The 16,020-nt window shown below is 41.5% G+C and overlaps 1 protein-coding gene across 1 annotated transcript in view; it reads left to right on the forward strand.

The window, feature by feature from the left end:
- igf1ra (insulin-like growth factor 1a receptor) overlaps positions 1–16,020 on the forward strand; it is a 76,764-nt gene that overhangs the window by 3,544 nt on the left and 57,200 nt on the right. Inside the window, exon 2 of the mRNA XM_051382543.1 lies at positions 6,360–6,923. Within this exon, the coding sequence (XP_051238503.1) occupies positions 6,360–6,923 (564 nt within the window). The remainder of the gene's footprint in view (positions 1–6,359; positions 6,924–16,020) is intronic.

Here is a 16,020-nt window from a genome sequence, read left to right on the forward strand (position 1 = left end):
GTGCGAGGGAGATAGAGACTTGGTGTTTGGAAATAGAATGTGTAAAAATACACTTGCAAGAGAAACAGACTTGGTTTTGTTGATTGGAAGAGTATCGAGTTTGTGAACTGTTTTATTGGCTTCTGCTGTTCACACGGAGTGGTCTCCTGTATAGACCGATGTGCTTAACTTCATCACTTGGCACCACTACTATTACAGTTATAAATAGATATGTCACCAACAACATTGGCGCAGGGGTTGTGTGAGTACAGGCACCCTCTGTCCCGTTCCATGAGGCCACACCAGTGTTCCTGTTCAGTTATTTATGAAGGGGCAATGTTGCTCCAGAAAACCTGAATGGAGGCCTAAATAATCAAACGTCAGCAAGCATTGTGTTTGACAGGCACCCCCTCCTACCTTTCCCTTTGGGGTGTGGCATGCTGCAGTACAGCTCTCCTTGTCATGCTGGTGCAAGTGACTTGGATATGACTGTTGTCGCTCTACTCCAAGGTGCCCCACTCCATCTTGTGACTGTGACTACATGGTTACAACCTCCATCCCCGAAGCTCACCACGCATTCCCTTCCCCCCACTTTTGGCTTGGCTAGATGAAGGAATGCCTTGACTCAGCCCCCCATCCGCGAGAAAGTGTTGTGAGTGTTCACAGCCCTCTGGTGTGTGTTTGCGTGTGTTTGCATGTGAGCTCATTGTGCAGCTCTCTGTGTGTACTGCAACAGGACTCAGTGTGACAGCCTGAGTCAGTGGCGTGCCCCTGTGCAGGATGTGAAAGTGTGTCACTGGGCTAGTTTGTGAGAGTGCAGTCAAATGCTGTCCTACAGCTCCTCGAGGCTGCCAGCTGAGGTTTACAATGCTTAATTAAACACTTTATTTCAAGTGGCCCGTCATTGGATTTGCACAAATGCAGTCTCTGGCCAACCGCACATACATCATCATGGGTTGCCGGTTTAATGGTCCGTGGAGTATTGTACAATTTGTGAGATGATTGCAAATGTTATCTCTTCTAATGGATGGCACTCACCGTATCAGTTGAAAGCTGTTCATCAAGAACTGAATGTGGACCCCGTCCTGAGTGGACAATTCATCAGCTTGAGATGATTCTCAGAGGTGTTTCCAGAATGTCTTCAAGAAATTCTTCATTGTTTCTTGTTAATCGCTCTGTCATCACTTGGTTGTAAACACTGAGGTGCAAGTTGCATGTTATTTGAGAGTACTAGGGGTGCAAGAAAATATTGAAAAATAACATATTGCAATATTTAAATCTTCAACTGCTAGATAGGAGTGTTGTAAACTGAGGGCTATGATGTTGGATGTTACAGGGGCTGTGATGAAATACAAATGCGGATCCGACTGTTCTGGTTGCATGAAAAAGAAAGCCATTTTTTACTCAGATTTACTCTAATTTTCACAATATTTCGCCTTGCTTACATTATCACAGTATATTACAATATATTGAATCGAAATGTCTGTGTCGTGATACGTATTGTATCACCAGATTCTTGCCAATATACAGCCCTAGAGAATACAGGTGCATACAATATAATAAACTGTCATGAAAGGCAGCAAGCCAGTTTGTCTGTAGCTTCAGATTAATGCTGGTGTTAAACTCACAATCAATTTTTAACGCCTGAATTGGTGCTGGATTATGCGCTTTGTTTTCTTTTAGAAATTTTGACAGAGGCTATGGAAGGAACCTGAAAGAAACTTGTGTGTTTCTGTGCACAGACTGCTGAATCACAAGTAGTGGTAGGAAAAAATGTTGGAATTTTATGCTACAACCAACATACACGAATATAAGTAATATATTCATCTCCCTTTAAATTTTAAATATTAATAAAGTCAATTTTCCTTCACTTGTTCTTGCAAGTTTCCTCTCAGACATTAATCCTTTATGAAGCAAATTTACTATAACGGGACAGTAAATGTAATGTGGTGGTTTTAAAGTGATCAGGTTGTAGTGTGCATAACAACATAACGTATGTCATCCCCTGCCCTCTTCCCTAATTTTGGGTGAGGGGGAGTCTTTGTGCGAGAGTTGTTATGGTGGGGAGTGTAGTGTTACTGTTTGGGGTTGTGGTGATATCTGAGCCACAGTGTTTGAAGTAAGGTCCACTGAGGGGAAGTGGCCCACCAGATTGCTGGTCAGATGACTTCCAGTATGCCGGGGATTAGGGCCAGTTGATGTGGCAGGTGTGAGGGGATATGACCGCACGGTGACCAGCTCCCTCCCTGCTTCAGCTAAAACTGGATTTCAGTGGAAAAGGTTTGATGCTAATGCTGGTTATTATTATTTATTATTTAAATGAATACCAATAGCAAATATGATTTATTATTAAGTTAATTCTTTGCTGTGTCACATAAATACAAAGCAGATTACCCACCAACTAGAGCTAAATGGTAAATAGGAAAATCCAATCAAATTTAATACATATTAATCAAATTAATTAATAATAATAATAATAACAATATAAATATATATATACCTTTTATTGTGCATATAATAATTAGGATTTTTCAATACCTAGCTTTGACTTTGAGGAGAATGACACCAAACCAAGATATGACATTTTAATAATCTCTTTTGTACAAGATACTTTCATGCAAGATACATATATTTAAAATACTTTCTCCACCAGAGATTTTCCCATGATGTGCAGACATGAACGTGGGACATTTCCAAAACAGATCAAGGGATATTTGTTTGAAATGATTTTAACTGGAATAGTGTTTAAAATATAGCATCTTTTAAATATAATCCACAGAAAGTGGTGGAGCTCTCTCAGTGCTAGAGAATTCAAATACAGCGCTCTCACATTTAGTGCAAAAAATATTAGAAATAATAGTGATTTTACTCATTTCTCCAGTAGAAACACTAAACACTTGAAGGCTCTGTTTCTATTTCTTTCTTATCGTTGTAGCCCTACATATTGTAAATTCACATGACACCTCTTCGACCCTGTGGAAGAATCTTCCTAATAACCTTCCTCCATTTTTCAGCCGGACATCCTGAAAGAGGATACAATTATGTGCTTTCCCACAATGCTCAGCCTCTGGCCTTTTGATAAACAGCACGACCTGTGGTCTCAAAATTCCGATTTCAATCTCATGTTTCTGTCTGCCAAAAGTGAGATTTACTTTATTTACATATAGGGTATGTTTACTGAATCTTGTGAAGTTAAGATAAACAGTCACCATTAGCCTTGGCTTAATTTGACAGACTTACACAGGGTCATGTTTGAGTGTGTGCATGCATGCGCAGGTGTGCGTGTGTATGTGTTTGTGTGATGACATTTCCATGGAGGGCCGGGGCAAGGTTTATCAATTATAAACATGAGCCGATGGATCCCATTACACTGTGGAGATATGTGTGTTTACTCAGCAGTGTGAAGAGCAAAGGGAGACAGGAGGGAGAGACACACAGATGTATGCAGGCTTATCCCTCTCAGTGGACTAACCACTATCCACATCATTAAATAAGAGAGTGGAAATTGAGGGACTTTTATTAATGGTCATTATTGTCAGCGCTTTAGTTCCCCCCCCACTTCTTCCTGTTTATGTAACAATGAATAAAGGGTTTGGTATCCAAATCTGATTTAAGCAATGTTGTCTTCACAACAAATGGATTGACTGGCAAGAATCAAAGAAGCCTTGAGGCTTAGTTTGAGGCAACATCCTACTCAATCCTTTTCCAAGGAAATGATTGGAATTCCTGGTACTTAACATGCCTAATGAGTTGAACAAGGGAATCACAAAGAGGGAGGTTTTTCTTTCATTCTTCATCCCTTTCTCTTTATTATTTGTATTTTTTCCCATTTTTTTTGTTTTTTAGTATAAATCAATTTCAGGTAATGATAAAAGACGCAGGAATATCAGGTTGGAGCTTACAATGCCCAGAAATGCATTTAATGCATTTAGCGGTTTCTGTTTGTCGTGGTTTTACACCAGTCGGATTGGCCTCCGATAGCTACGCTTGGCAGAAACCTTATCTCTCCCTCGTCACAGTATCTCTTTGCTTCCCCCTTCCATTCTCTGGCCCCCTGATTTTATTAATGCCCTCATCAGGAAGTGGGGCCTAGAGTTTCTCTTTACTAACAAACAAATTAGTCTTTGTATTTGAGTGGCTCCACCCCTCCTCCCGCTCTCTCCGGCTGCTGGAGAAGCTGGAAGAAAATTCTCAATGAAACAAAGAAGACATGCAGCTCGATGGCCCACAAGTGGAGCCCAGGGGCATTGGTGTTGATTGGAGAAAGCAAATACTATTTTCTACTGGAGTAATCGTTTCCGTTCTAAATTTGGAGAAGTGAAACACCCTGACAGGAGCAAATATAGCCCATTCATCCCCATAAACAATGTGGCTTCTATTTTTGGCAGCATCATTTGAACAAAGAACATCAAACATGGCCTTTTTTGTGTCTCCGAGTTAATTTACTCACAAGGAGGTTTTGAGAGTGAATATGATTGAATGTATGGCAAGGAGAGGACATTTGAATTATTTTCCCATTTTAGAAAGACAGTCTGGTGGCGTAGTGTTTATTTTGGGACTAGAAACAGTTTAGCTCTTTGCTTTATCCCTTAACCATGGTTGGTGTTTTGACAAGGATCAAAGACTCGTCGAAAACATCCCTGTTCGTCTCATTGGACAGGCGCTGTGACAGTGTCGCTCACTGTGACGGCATCCTAAGCCTCTGTAAGAACATAACAGGTTTAACCAAGGAGCTCATATGTCAGGGCATTTCCTGTGCTGACCGTTGGACCTCCTTTTAGATAGTTCAAAACAATATTCAACCTGTTAGCTGCAGTATGTGCTGAAGCTGTAATTATTGAAATCATTTATGGTTTCATAAATATTTAACACAGTGCATTGTAAGGGAGTAAGAGAATTTTATCGGTTAGCTTTTAGAGACTTTTTTTCAGCTTTTTACAGTAGAGTAGTTAACTGTAGGCTACCCCAGGTAGTACTTCTGCAGTTGCTTGAAGGTAAAAGGAAATATTGTGGAGTAGCTCAACTAATTAATTTGGAGAAAAAAAAGAAAGAAGTTGATTGATTTAAAAAAGAAAATACACAACAAATTGATTCAGCTGTAACATTGGAACACTATATATATTGCATTTAAGCTCAAATTATTTGATAAATGTTTAAAATAGTTGGCTTAAGGAAATGGCTGAAAGGTTAAAATAGTTTCGTAATAGCACTGGATTAGTTATTGGTTAAAATAGCTAAAAGTAATGGATAAATGGTTAAAATAGCTAAAAGTAATGGATAAATGGTTAAAATAGTTGAAGTTCCCCCTGGGATTATTAAAGTATTTCTGATTCTGATTCTGGTTGAAACCACCTCCCAAGCGCTACAAATGCACACTTGACCAAACTGGCCTAAGCACTGACACAGTTCAGTTGCATAAAATAATACTTTACCGTAATAATATCCATTGTTATATAATTAATAGTGTACAATAACATCCAGTAAAATCAATTCATATAAACACATTTGGAACACGGTGGGTGGTGTCGATAAAGTTAATTGACAAAGCTCATTTGACGGGGCTGTGAACATACATCAGACAGAAAGACAGTGGAACCACTGCGTTGGAGCACAATGAGAATATCATCTACGATTAATTCCCAGGTGTTGTAATTGATAGGCGCGATTAAAGGGAGAGTTGATTGTCATCAATAATAAATGGAGTCTTTGTTGTTAATGTTTTGGCAGTGTGTGTGTGTGTGTGTGTGTGTGGTGTTGGAGAACGCTCCAGGTTTCAAGTGTTTTCCGAGTACAGAGGAATGGCTTATTCAAACTCTGGGGTTATCTGAGGTAACAGACACAACATTTTACAGAGAAATGCGGGCTTTGCATCTGATATGATGGATACAGAAGTTGCATCAACATGTTATCTTGTGAACCCCAATGTGAAAGTAAATAACAATTTCCCTAGTCACCTCCATATTAAAAATCACCTTAGCTGAACCTGACAATTATATCTATGCCTTGTTAAAATAAAAATGCCTGCCGGCAAGAACTCCGAACAAACATTGACTTCTTTGTACAATGTAGAAACATGATGTCCTAGCACCGCACACACTGTCTTTTTCATAGCTCTCTATTATTTGTATGTATGACATGTTGCCAGCAAAGTACCAGCCTTTCCATCTTGACTAACAGGATTATATGCTTCAAGAAGATTATTATAATTAAAATCTTTTGGCAAAAGTAATCTACATGCTAATCTATACATAGCATTGCTGTATGCCCCAGCAAACACTTGTTACATTCATTTCTGATACAAAAGAAAATATGTAGTACTCTCTATTGTACGTGTGTTTTTGATTACATTAATGAAGAAGCATCTTTCGCCTGTCTTCCAGTCTGTGGTCCTAGTATCGACATCCGAAATGAGATCAGTGAGTTCAAGCGGCTGGAGAACTGCACAGTGGTGGAAGGCTACCTACAGATCCTCCTCATCAACGACAAGACCAACAACATCCACCAGGAGCTCTTCCGCTCCCTCAGCTTCCCAAAGCTGACTGTCATCACCGACTACCTGCTGCTGTTTCGCGTCTCGGGCCTGGACAGCCTAAGCATGCTCTTCCCCAACCTGAGTGTCATCCGCGGACGCAATCTCTTCTACAACTACGCCCTGGTGATCTACGAGATGACCAGCCTGAAGGACATCGGCCTGTACAACCTGAGGAACATCACGCGGGGAGCCATGCGGATTGAAAAGAACCCTGAGCTCTGCTACCTGGACTCGGTGGACTGGTCTCTAATTATGGATGCTGAGTTCAACAACATTATCAATGGGAATAAGAAGGTAAAGGAGTGTGACAATGTCTGCCCAGGCATCATGAAGGATAACCCTCTTTGTCAGAGGACGTCGTTCAATGACAACTACGACTACCGCTGTTGGACCTCCAACCAGTGCCAGAAAGGTAACCCTGAATTCTATGTTGTTTTATTTCATACTTTATACTAGAGGATGCATTAAATGTGATGTTTGCCTGATACATTTTAATAGCGGCAGTGTTTGTGCGACATTTGGCAATAGAAGTACAGGAAATGCATATGAGACTTTGATCTAGGTAGGTGGTTTCCAGTCTCTTAAACATTCTGAAATTGTGCATTTTTTCACCAGCGAACAAATCCAGTGAATCTATGCAGTGTTTTTCCTTCATTTCCGTCAGGCTGCAGGATTGTCCACGGGCCAGTGCAAACATTTCCTCTCTGTTCATTATAGAGACCTTGTCTTTAGATCAGGCTATTTGTGGAGTGAAGGATGGCTGCAATATAGAGCACCAGGTATTAGAAAGGCATACTCAGTTGAGGTTAAAGTTGCTCTGCCAAGAAATGAGCTAGTCTACCTGTCTGGACCATGTCAGTTAAATATTTGCCTTAGGGACTTTTTGCAATTTATGAAAAGGGGTATATTGAAGTTTCTGGGGGAGGGTCATCCTTGTTTAACTTCGGCCCCGCGGTAGGGTCATGCATTTTTTAAAACAGTTCAGAGGAGGGTCAGATCATTTATATATTGAAATTTAAATTCATCTTTATCTGCAGGTTTATGTGTATTTGTCGCCTAAGTTTAGTTTTGTGTCTGTAGAAGCTTTTAGTAACATTACATATCGTCACCGCTCTTTTTCTCTCAGATTTCAGAATGAGGGACAGCTTGTGCTTTTTGATTAGAAACTGGGACAACCAGATCAGCTGTCTCATGCCTCTTCAAAACTAGTGTAGGCAGTTCAAGCCTTTGTAACAAACTTACGCAGCCTGTTTGACACAGGCGGATAAAGCTGAGCTGTTGATGAGGCTTCTGGTAGAAATGTTTTGTTGCTTTCTGACATAAATAGTTTTTTTTTTATATCATGTTTCTTACCTGCAGCTGTTTTGATTGAAGATATCAAGCTCCTAGTTGTTTCGTTAGACCATCTATGCTTTATTTTTAACTTTTTCTCCAAGGGCGCAGAGGCCACGGTTATGAATAATTTTTCTGCATCCTCGCTGCTGATAGTTGTGGCAGGAGGCATTATGTTTTTGGGTTTTGCTTCACATTCTTGTCAACGAAATATCTCAGTTATGCTTAGAGGGAATTTCTTGGCAAAAACATCCACTTAAGCTCAAAGATGAACGGATTTGATATTGGTGGTCAAAAGTCAATGGTCAAGATCACTGTGAAATATGTTTTTGGCCATAACTCAAGCATTGAGAATTGCAATTATGAGTTGGCAGTTGAATGCAAGGAAGCAGACCAGAGGGCCATCATCTACCCTGTGGAAGTGGGGGGTGCCAGTGGTTTGTCAGCGCATCAACTTCACGGCTACTCCGCAACATTTAGGACATTTTAGACTTTAGGCTGTGGCTGAGGAGGAAGGATAGGTGTGGGGTACAGAAGGCCAGCTGCAGGGAGTGCGGGGGTAGAGAGAGACAGAGATGCATAAACCAGGGGCCAGGGGCGTAAATATAGACGGTGCAGGCAGTGCAGGCCTTTTGGAGTGGGGGGGCCCATAGGGAGAGTTGGTCCTCCAACAATAGGTGGTGAACAGATCCTTGTGAGTGACTCAGATTACCGCCTGGGAAATACACCTGTGTTTAAAGAAGAACTCACGTTCAAGTAAAAATGCCATTTGCTCTTTAATTTTTCTTGATAAAATAGTCATTAGAAATCTATTACAAAATTATTAATCTTTTTCTACATAAACTATAAAAACTATAAATGAACTATAAACTATTAATTTTTATTCATTTTCTTTGGTACTTTTGGCATATAGAGGTTTGCAATGAGGATTACTGGGTAATATGTATGTTGAGTTTCTATTTGATCATGTGACGAGACAATATGATGTACTGTAAGATAGCTAGAGCCCATCATAATAGTGTGCACTCTGGCCCGTTGTGACTACCTTATACCACTGGCCTGGACGGACATGGATGCAAACTGCAACTTGACTAGTTGGCGGAGGCATACAACTGCGGGGTGGTAATTCTAGTTCAAGGTTGCAGGCAGGGTCACATACATTATTCTTCAAATACAAAAGGGCTATTGATGCTTTTTTAGTTCAAATTCCTTTACAGACTGCACTTAAAACACACAAAATACCCCATCTCAACAGTTCAAACAGTAGTCACAAAACATTACAAAAGGCTTTTAACACACATTTCAATGCAAAAACCCTTTAATTCACTTTAATTAACGCTTTAATTTAATTACGTGTCAACAACATGACAAAAAAGTGCCAAAACTAAACATTGTAGATGTTATTGGTTTATGTGCAGATATTGGGCCTGAAAGGCCTTTTAGACACTGATAAAAATATATAATATAATGACCTATTTCTTGTTGCTGCTTTGCTTTAGCAGATACAGATGTTGTTTATTTGCAGTTGAGAGGGTGATATCAATGCCGAAGCTTTGGCGTTTTGTACCATTTCCCTTTATTTGTTTATGTTGCATAGACTATTACCACACTTGAGAGAAAGACTGGCCTCTTTAATTTGCCTCCATCTGGATTCTGAATATCCATACTGTACAATAACTCAGTGCAGTAAATAAAAGATAAACAGATACATGTTTTGTCTTGGTGAAAATGATCATGTCAGACCTGACTTGATTTGATTTGGCATAGAAAACTTGTTTCAGACTCCTGATCTTTGCCTCTCGTCTGTGTGAAATAATGGTGGGAAAATGTTCCTCCAGCCCTGTTCTATTGAAGACCTGTGTACGGCTCCCATGGTCAGTTGGGAGTCTCAAACACGACCCTCCTTCATCCCCCGGGGACCCTCAGAACAAATAGTGGAAATCAAGCTTGCGTCTTTTCCCTAGTGACCATGTCTGTCTCTATAGAAAAGCTATGGTGTTTATTGTTATGTCTCTGTTTATTCTTGGATGCACTGCCCTGCCAGTGATTGTGTGTGCCATATACAATTGGCTATGCGAATTAAAAAACTAATATCTTTGTTTAAAACAAAACAAAAGTTTCCTAAATTTGCTAATTTATTTCATTTACTAAATGCTACATTGTGAAAGGTGCAGTCGCCTGCGATGACCTTCGATGCACGTCTGTTCCTCCCAGAGTAGATTCTATGTAGCGTTTGCGGTGGGACCCTCTGTTGTTCTCCCATAACGGACTGGAGAGGCAGAGGAGGATTATTGTTTGAACCAGTTCCCTTTTCTCTGAGGCCCAGGCCGAGGTCAGGGTAAATGCATTCATCTGGAGGGCCTTGAGGTCTCAAGGCTGCAGATAAAGGCTCTGGTGGGGGGGCTACGCAGTGGAAAAAAAGGAGGAGTTACTGAAGCAATAATAGGACAGAATGATTCCTGTGAAGTCTGTGAGGTCTGTTTATATTCCAGGCTTCATGCACAGGTAACATTTCTCACACTGTCTTACTTTTTTTTTTTTTTTAAGGCTTGATGTGTCTTCCTCTCTTGTTCCTGCTTAAGATTCCTCTCTCCTCCCTCCACCCCTCTGCATAATTGCCTTGTTTTTCTCCAGTACAGATGTTCCTTCAAGGGCATTCAGTGGTTTTCTAGTCAATACGGCCCGGTCTCCTCTTTAATTACACTACATGAGGAGGGAGGGCGGTCTGCCTAGCACACTACTTTAGCCTCTGGGCCTTCTAGTGCTTCCTGGAGCAACAACAAAACTCCTCTTTCCACATGTTTGTCCACCTACCAGATACTATTTCCCACAACAGATTGGAGTGTTTTAGATGAGAGTCTCCTCAGAGGTTAATGTAAATATGATGCTGGACAGAATAAGCCAGGTTAATGCCGTACTTTTGGCTGGATGGAAGTGAGTGGGAGTGACCGCGTAGGGAAGTGCAGATTGGAGCAGAGGTTCTGGGTGCTTTTCAGTGGCAGGCAGCGATGCGTAGAGAGGCCCTGACTGAGGAGCCGTACGCAGGAGGAGGGGCACTGAGGGGAAATGTCAGACAAATGTCAAGTATACAAGCTCAACGGCAGGCTCTCGCTAAAGCGCAGTGCTTGGAGGGTTGAAAAATGCCCGTCATTCCCCTTTGCTTTTCGTCCCCTCGGCCTGCTCCTCCTCATCATACACACTGTCTGTCCATTTCTTCCTCCCTAGTTTTCTCCACTTTGCTTAGCCTCAGCCTGGAACTCATCTCTGATTGTCCTTGTCAGTTTGTCTGGTGGTGTTTCCTCCTCTATTTTCACCTCACTCTTTTCTGCAGGGCTTATCGGGGGCTGTTAACAGCTCTGGCTGTCAGATATCCCTCCACTGTTTACTTGTGGGAGACATTCTCTCATCGCTGCAGTGGTAACAGCCAACTGGCCTGTTTGGCCGGGCCCTGGATCCTTTGACATCGCCCGCTGTTTGCTTTGAATTTTGGGGGATCCCGTGACTAAAAAGTGTCTGGCCTGCTTCAAATAGCCTTCTCAGGTCTCTGCAGGTCTTTGCTACAGTCAGGCCTGCCTTCTGCCCCTGGACCTGAGCCAAAGCCTGATAGCGAAGAGGCTTTTAAAATTAGGCAGACAAGCAGGAAAGCATGCCGATGTGTCCATGCCCAGTCTCAGGGCAGGTTAGTCTTCATAGCTCCACAGGGAGGCACACACTCTCACACTTGCTAGTCCTCACATAGCTCACATGTCTCCTTTATGTGAGAATATTAACTTCCAGTATGCTCAGCCTCGCGGGCACTCTGGTCTAGTTTCTCTTGGCTCCTTATGCTGTTTGATTTTAAGAAACATCATGTCCTGAATGTTGTATTTTGATATTGATAGACAAATGTCAAAAGTCAGGTCTGCCTGTGAATGGCAAATAAATCAAAATGTCCACATACTGAAACTGCTTTTGCTTTTTGAGAAAGGAAAACTGTGGTGTGGTGTCAGTTTGCATTTTAGGGTCTGAGCTATAGTCGTGTAAGGAGACCTGCTGTCCTGTTATGCCACAGACAGTTTTCTGCTCTGTGTGTCCTTGTACTGAACCCAGAAGAAACGTAGCAGAGCGAAAGCATTTCGCAGCCCCGGGAGTTGGGAGACTGGGCCGGGAGACTTTTGTGTCTGATAATATGTTTACTCCCTCCTTGCCAGAGACCCACTTGATATCTCTGGTCTGAGTGCTCTGACCTAAGCCTACCTCACAGCAGGGGGAAACAGTTTCTTTTACAGGATGTAACTGTAGTTTAAGCAGGTTCAGACGGGCAGACGAAATTTTATACTGCAATACTACTGTCCATGTTCATCTTAATGAAAGAAGCAAGTACAACACTGTGGCTCACTGATGTGTTTTCAGCTGTTTTGGGACAACAGGTCTATGGTACTTAGGCATAAGCTATGTCAGGCTTTGGCTACACAGACAATACTAGAATCAAATAATTGTTTTGATCTTTACATGAGATTTGCTGACAATGAGAAAAATATACATTATCAGAAAGCTTATCTTTGAAAGTTACAAGCCAATTAATTATTAACAGATATTTTTCTTTATTTCTGTTTTCATGGCTCCCTGTTTAATTAATATTTTCTTGTTAATAGCCTTTTGATGAAATAAATTATCACAGAAAGAAAACACAACGCAAATCCTTGTTTTCCCTCAGAGGCTTTTGTAAATTGATTTCTGGAGCTACCACACAGCTCATACTTGTTGTTGTCAAGATTAGTTGCAGAAATAGGAACTGTGCAGAAATTATGCTCCGTTTGTGCTGGCAAAGACCTCGATTTATTGATACTTTAGGTATACAGCATGTGTGTTAAGTTGGGTAGAATGAGTCTGCCCCTTTAAGTATATAAGGTAGAAATTCCTGCTGGCTTAGTCATTGCAGTTGTGAGGGGATAAAGAGGGGGAAATACACAGCACAGGCTGTATGTGCAGACTACATGTGCACGGCCATACAGAGACTATTTGTTGGCAATAAGGAGGAGTGATCATATTGATGTAGGTGAGGTTTATTTTGTGTTTGTCTGAGGGCGTTGTGCACCAAGAGGTGCTGAGTTTTTTTGATCATCTGTCAGTTTTGTTTAACCAACAGCAGATACAAGGAAGCTTTTAAATATTTAATGGCTTTTCTGAAGCTTATCAAAGTCCTGTGGTTATAGGGACAGGAAGCAGAAAAGGGCTCAAATTGCAGTCTTGACAGTCCGATGGTTTCCTGGGGGCACATTCAGAACCATGACTCAGTGCCCATACATCTGATGTTTCTCCCCGGCATGAACTACTCGCCTGCGCTCTGCTCCATTTTGTACAAAGCTTAGGCAGCGTGCCAGTGTTATTGCCAAAGAGATGACACTCATGTCGATCAGACTCATTCATTCCTGCCCTCCCACAACCACCAGACTAAAGATGGAATAATTAGATCCATCATGTTCTCCACTACCACGCTCAGATTTTCTCTCTGCTCACCGGGTCACCACGGAGTCCTGAGAAAGGCGAAAGTGGGCCTGTGCTCAGTAACTGCCCGCACTTCAACACATTACTGTATACAGCCCATGTATGGCATAGACATTGTTGGTAACTTCAGGAGGATTTATTCAACACGTGAGACACAGTCATCCTGTTCGGTTAACTCTGGCCCTGTTGACTCGGTCTGTGTGTGTGTGTGTGTGTGTGTGTGTTTGCGCCCTTGTCTCTATTATTTCCCCGGAGGACTGAGGACTATTGATTCACAGTGTTACAACTCCATGGTGTCATTGAAATAAATACATTAGAGAAAGCAGACAAAGCTCCCTTCACGGCAGCCCTTCATTCCCTTTGTGTTTTCACATGCTTATGTCTTTTTAAAGTGGTCCAAGGGCAAGAAGAAGAAAGAGAAACAACAACAGGCTATAAAGAGGCCCTGTTTAGACCTATTAACATGCATCTTGGGTGATCTGATCACAGGTGGACAACTCTGAGGATGTCAGTTCATACATGGACAACTTTTGATCGTATTTTACTTCCCCCACTCTATATACAAATAAAGACAATAAGGCTATACTGTACTCGGAATTGTGTCAGTCAGTGTCTATTATTACTGTTTAATTGGTTGTTCAATATCAACATTCAATTATTCATTCCTTCTTTTTAGTTCAGCGCCACACAAAATTCCTATATCAGAGGCGCATGTTTTACCTGCCCTGTCATCAGCCCTGCAGTAGACATGCTCTGTGGTAGCTGTGGGATTTTATAACTGAACTACATGTGCATGACACACACTTTTACTTTCTTTGACTGTGTGGAAATTCACCGCTAACGAAGAATTAAGACATTAATGCCGGAGAGAGCAAAAGCTTAAGTCCTGCTCGCACCGCAGAGCGTCTCTCCAGCCAACATGCTGGGACAATCAGACACAATGTTTTTATCACAAAGAAAGACGTAACTTGATGTATAATATTTGAAGAATTTTCAAGAAGCCCCAAATAATTAATGAAATAATGAATTTGTCGCAAACAGCGTTTCACAGAGTTTCTTCTCACTCAACAACTTTCAAAATTGCACAATTTTTTGAGGGAGTCTGGGGATATTGTGGTTACAAGTTCAATCGTGAAATCAGTTCAGACAGACAGTGTGTTTACAAACATCTGCTTATCTTGGCAGGTAAGAGAGCCCAAATATGTAATTTGCTTTACAGTGAACCAAACGGGGATTCAGACAGTGTGTTTCGTGTGTACTTACATGACATCAGTTGAATGTGGTTTGTTTTGTTGGATCTTGTTGTGTTAGGACAGAGCCAGGCGGGGCCCCCCCCCCCCATTTCAGTCTTTATGCTAAGCTAAGCTAAATGGCGGCTGTCTGTAGCTTCTTATTTTCTTCATTTTACTTTCTCATCTGCGTATTTATTTAAACCAGAGTTTAAAATGTGTTTCATACTTGACAGTCATGTCAGCAAATTTGAGTTGTATCAACATACAGTACATGATACACTGTTACCTACAACTATATAAGTCATATAAGCATTTTTTTAACTGAACAGAATTCAGTTTTTCTGTTCATCTATCCAAGATCTAATAACATATTAATGGTAATAATTAACTTCGCATTCGTGATATTTGTGTGTGTGTGTGTGTGTGTGTGTGTGTGTGTGTGTGTGTGTGTGTGTGTGTGTGTGTGTGTGTTTCTGTCTCAGTAAATTCCATCTACATCCTTGCACCTTCTCTACCTCCTTCCCTCCCCCCCTCCCTCCCTCTCTCTCCTGGCGTTTGCCACATTTTCTCCCATCTTGGTCACATTCATAAATGTCATTCTTGGGAACTGTAAGCAGCCAACCTTAGTACACTCACCCAAAACAGAGACCTTCTTCAGTCCAGTACCCAGAACCTGAGCCCTCTTAAAGCAAGGGGAAAAACTCTGTTTGGTTACAAATAGTTTTTCTGCTCAATTGGTTTTATTGGTTGCCTTTGGACTTTTGAGAGGCCTGGAGCACGAGTGGCGAGTATGATTGGTCAGAATGGAATTCTTTTTGCCTCACGCTTTAATTTGTTTTGAGTTCCTCCCAAAAGCGAAATTGTAACATGTTATATTTGCCTCACTGCTTTAGCAGAGTGTGGTGAAATTCATGAAAAGCCACAGACACGTGTCGACTGCTATTGCTAACTTTTAATGTCAACAGCAGTGTTTTCCTCGGCATAATTTCAATTTGATTGCAAGTTAGCAAAGTTCATTCATGATGACATGGTTATACAGTGTGTTATTGTCCATGTATGAACAGCAGGGCTTATTGTCCATTGATGGCCAGCGCTGTGAGTTTATCCGACTCCTGTCCTCTGTGGCCTACAAAGGACTCCTCTCAAAGCACTGACAGATTGGCCTCTTTTCCTAGGTTTCCTCTCATAGACTTGATTGACCAAAATAGGGCCTGTGTGTCATACTGCTAGCCTCCAAAGAGACTGACTGACACACTTGCACTCACATCCAAACACACAGGTACTCATGCACACACATCAACACCATCTCCTCTCTCATGTGCCATCCCCCTTACAAATTTTCCTCGACTTGTGCCCGGGTTGCGTGTGCCCACTGTGACTGTGCCTGCTGTGTTCGTCTATGTGTGCGTGTTTGTGGTAGTTACTCGTGCCTGTGTAAGTGTTAGCCCAGTGTGTAGT

This window comes from Dicentrarchus labrax, unplaced genomic scaffold (genome assembly GCF_905237075.1).
Source record: "Dicentrarchus labrax unplaced genomic scaffold, dlabrax2021, whole genome shotgun sequence".
Classification (NCBI taxonomy): Eukaryota; Metazoa; Chordata; class Actinopteri; family Moronidae; genus Dicentrarchus; species Dicentrarchus labrax.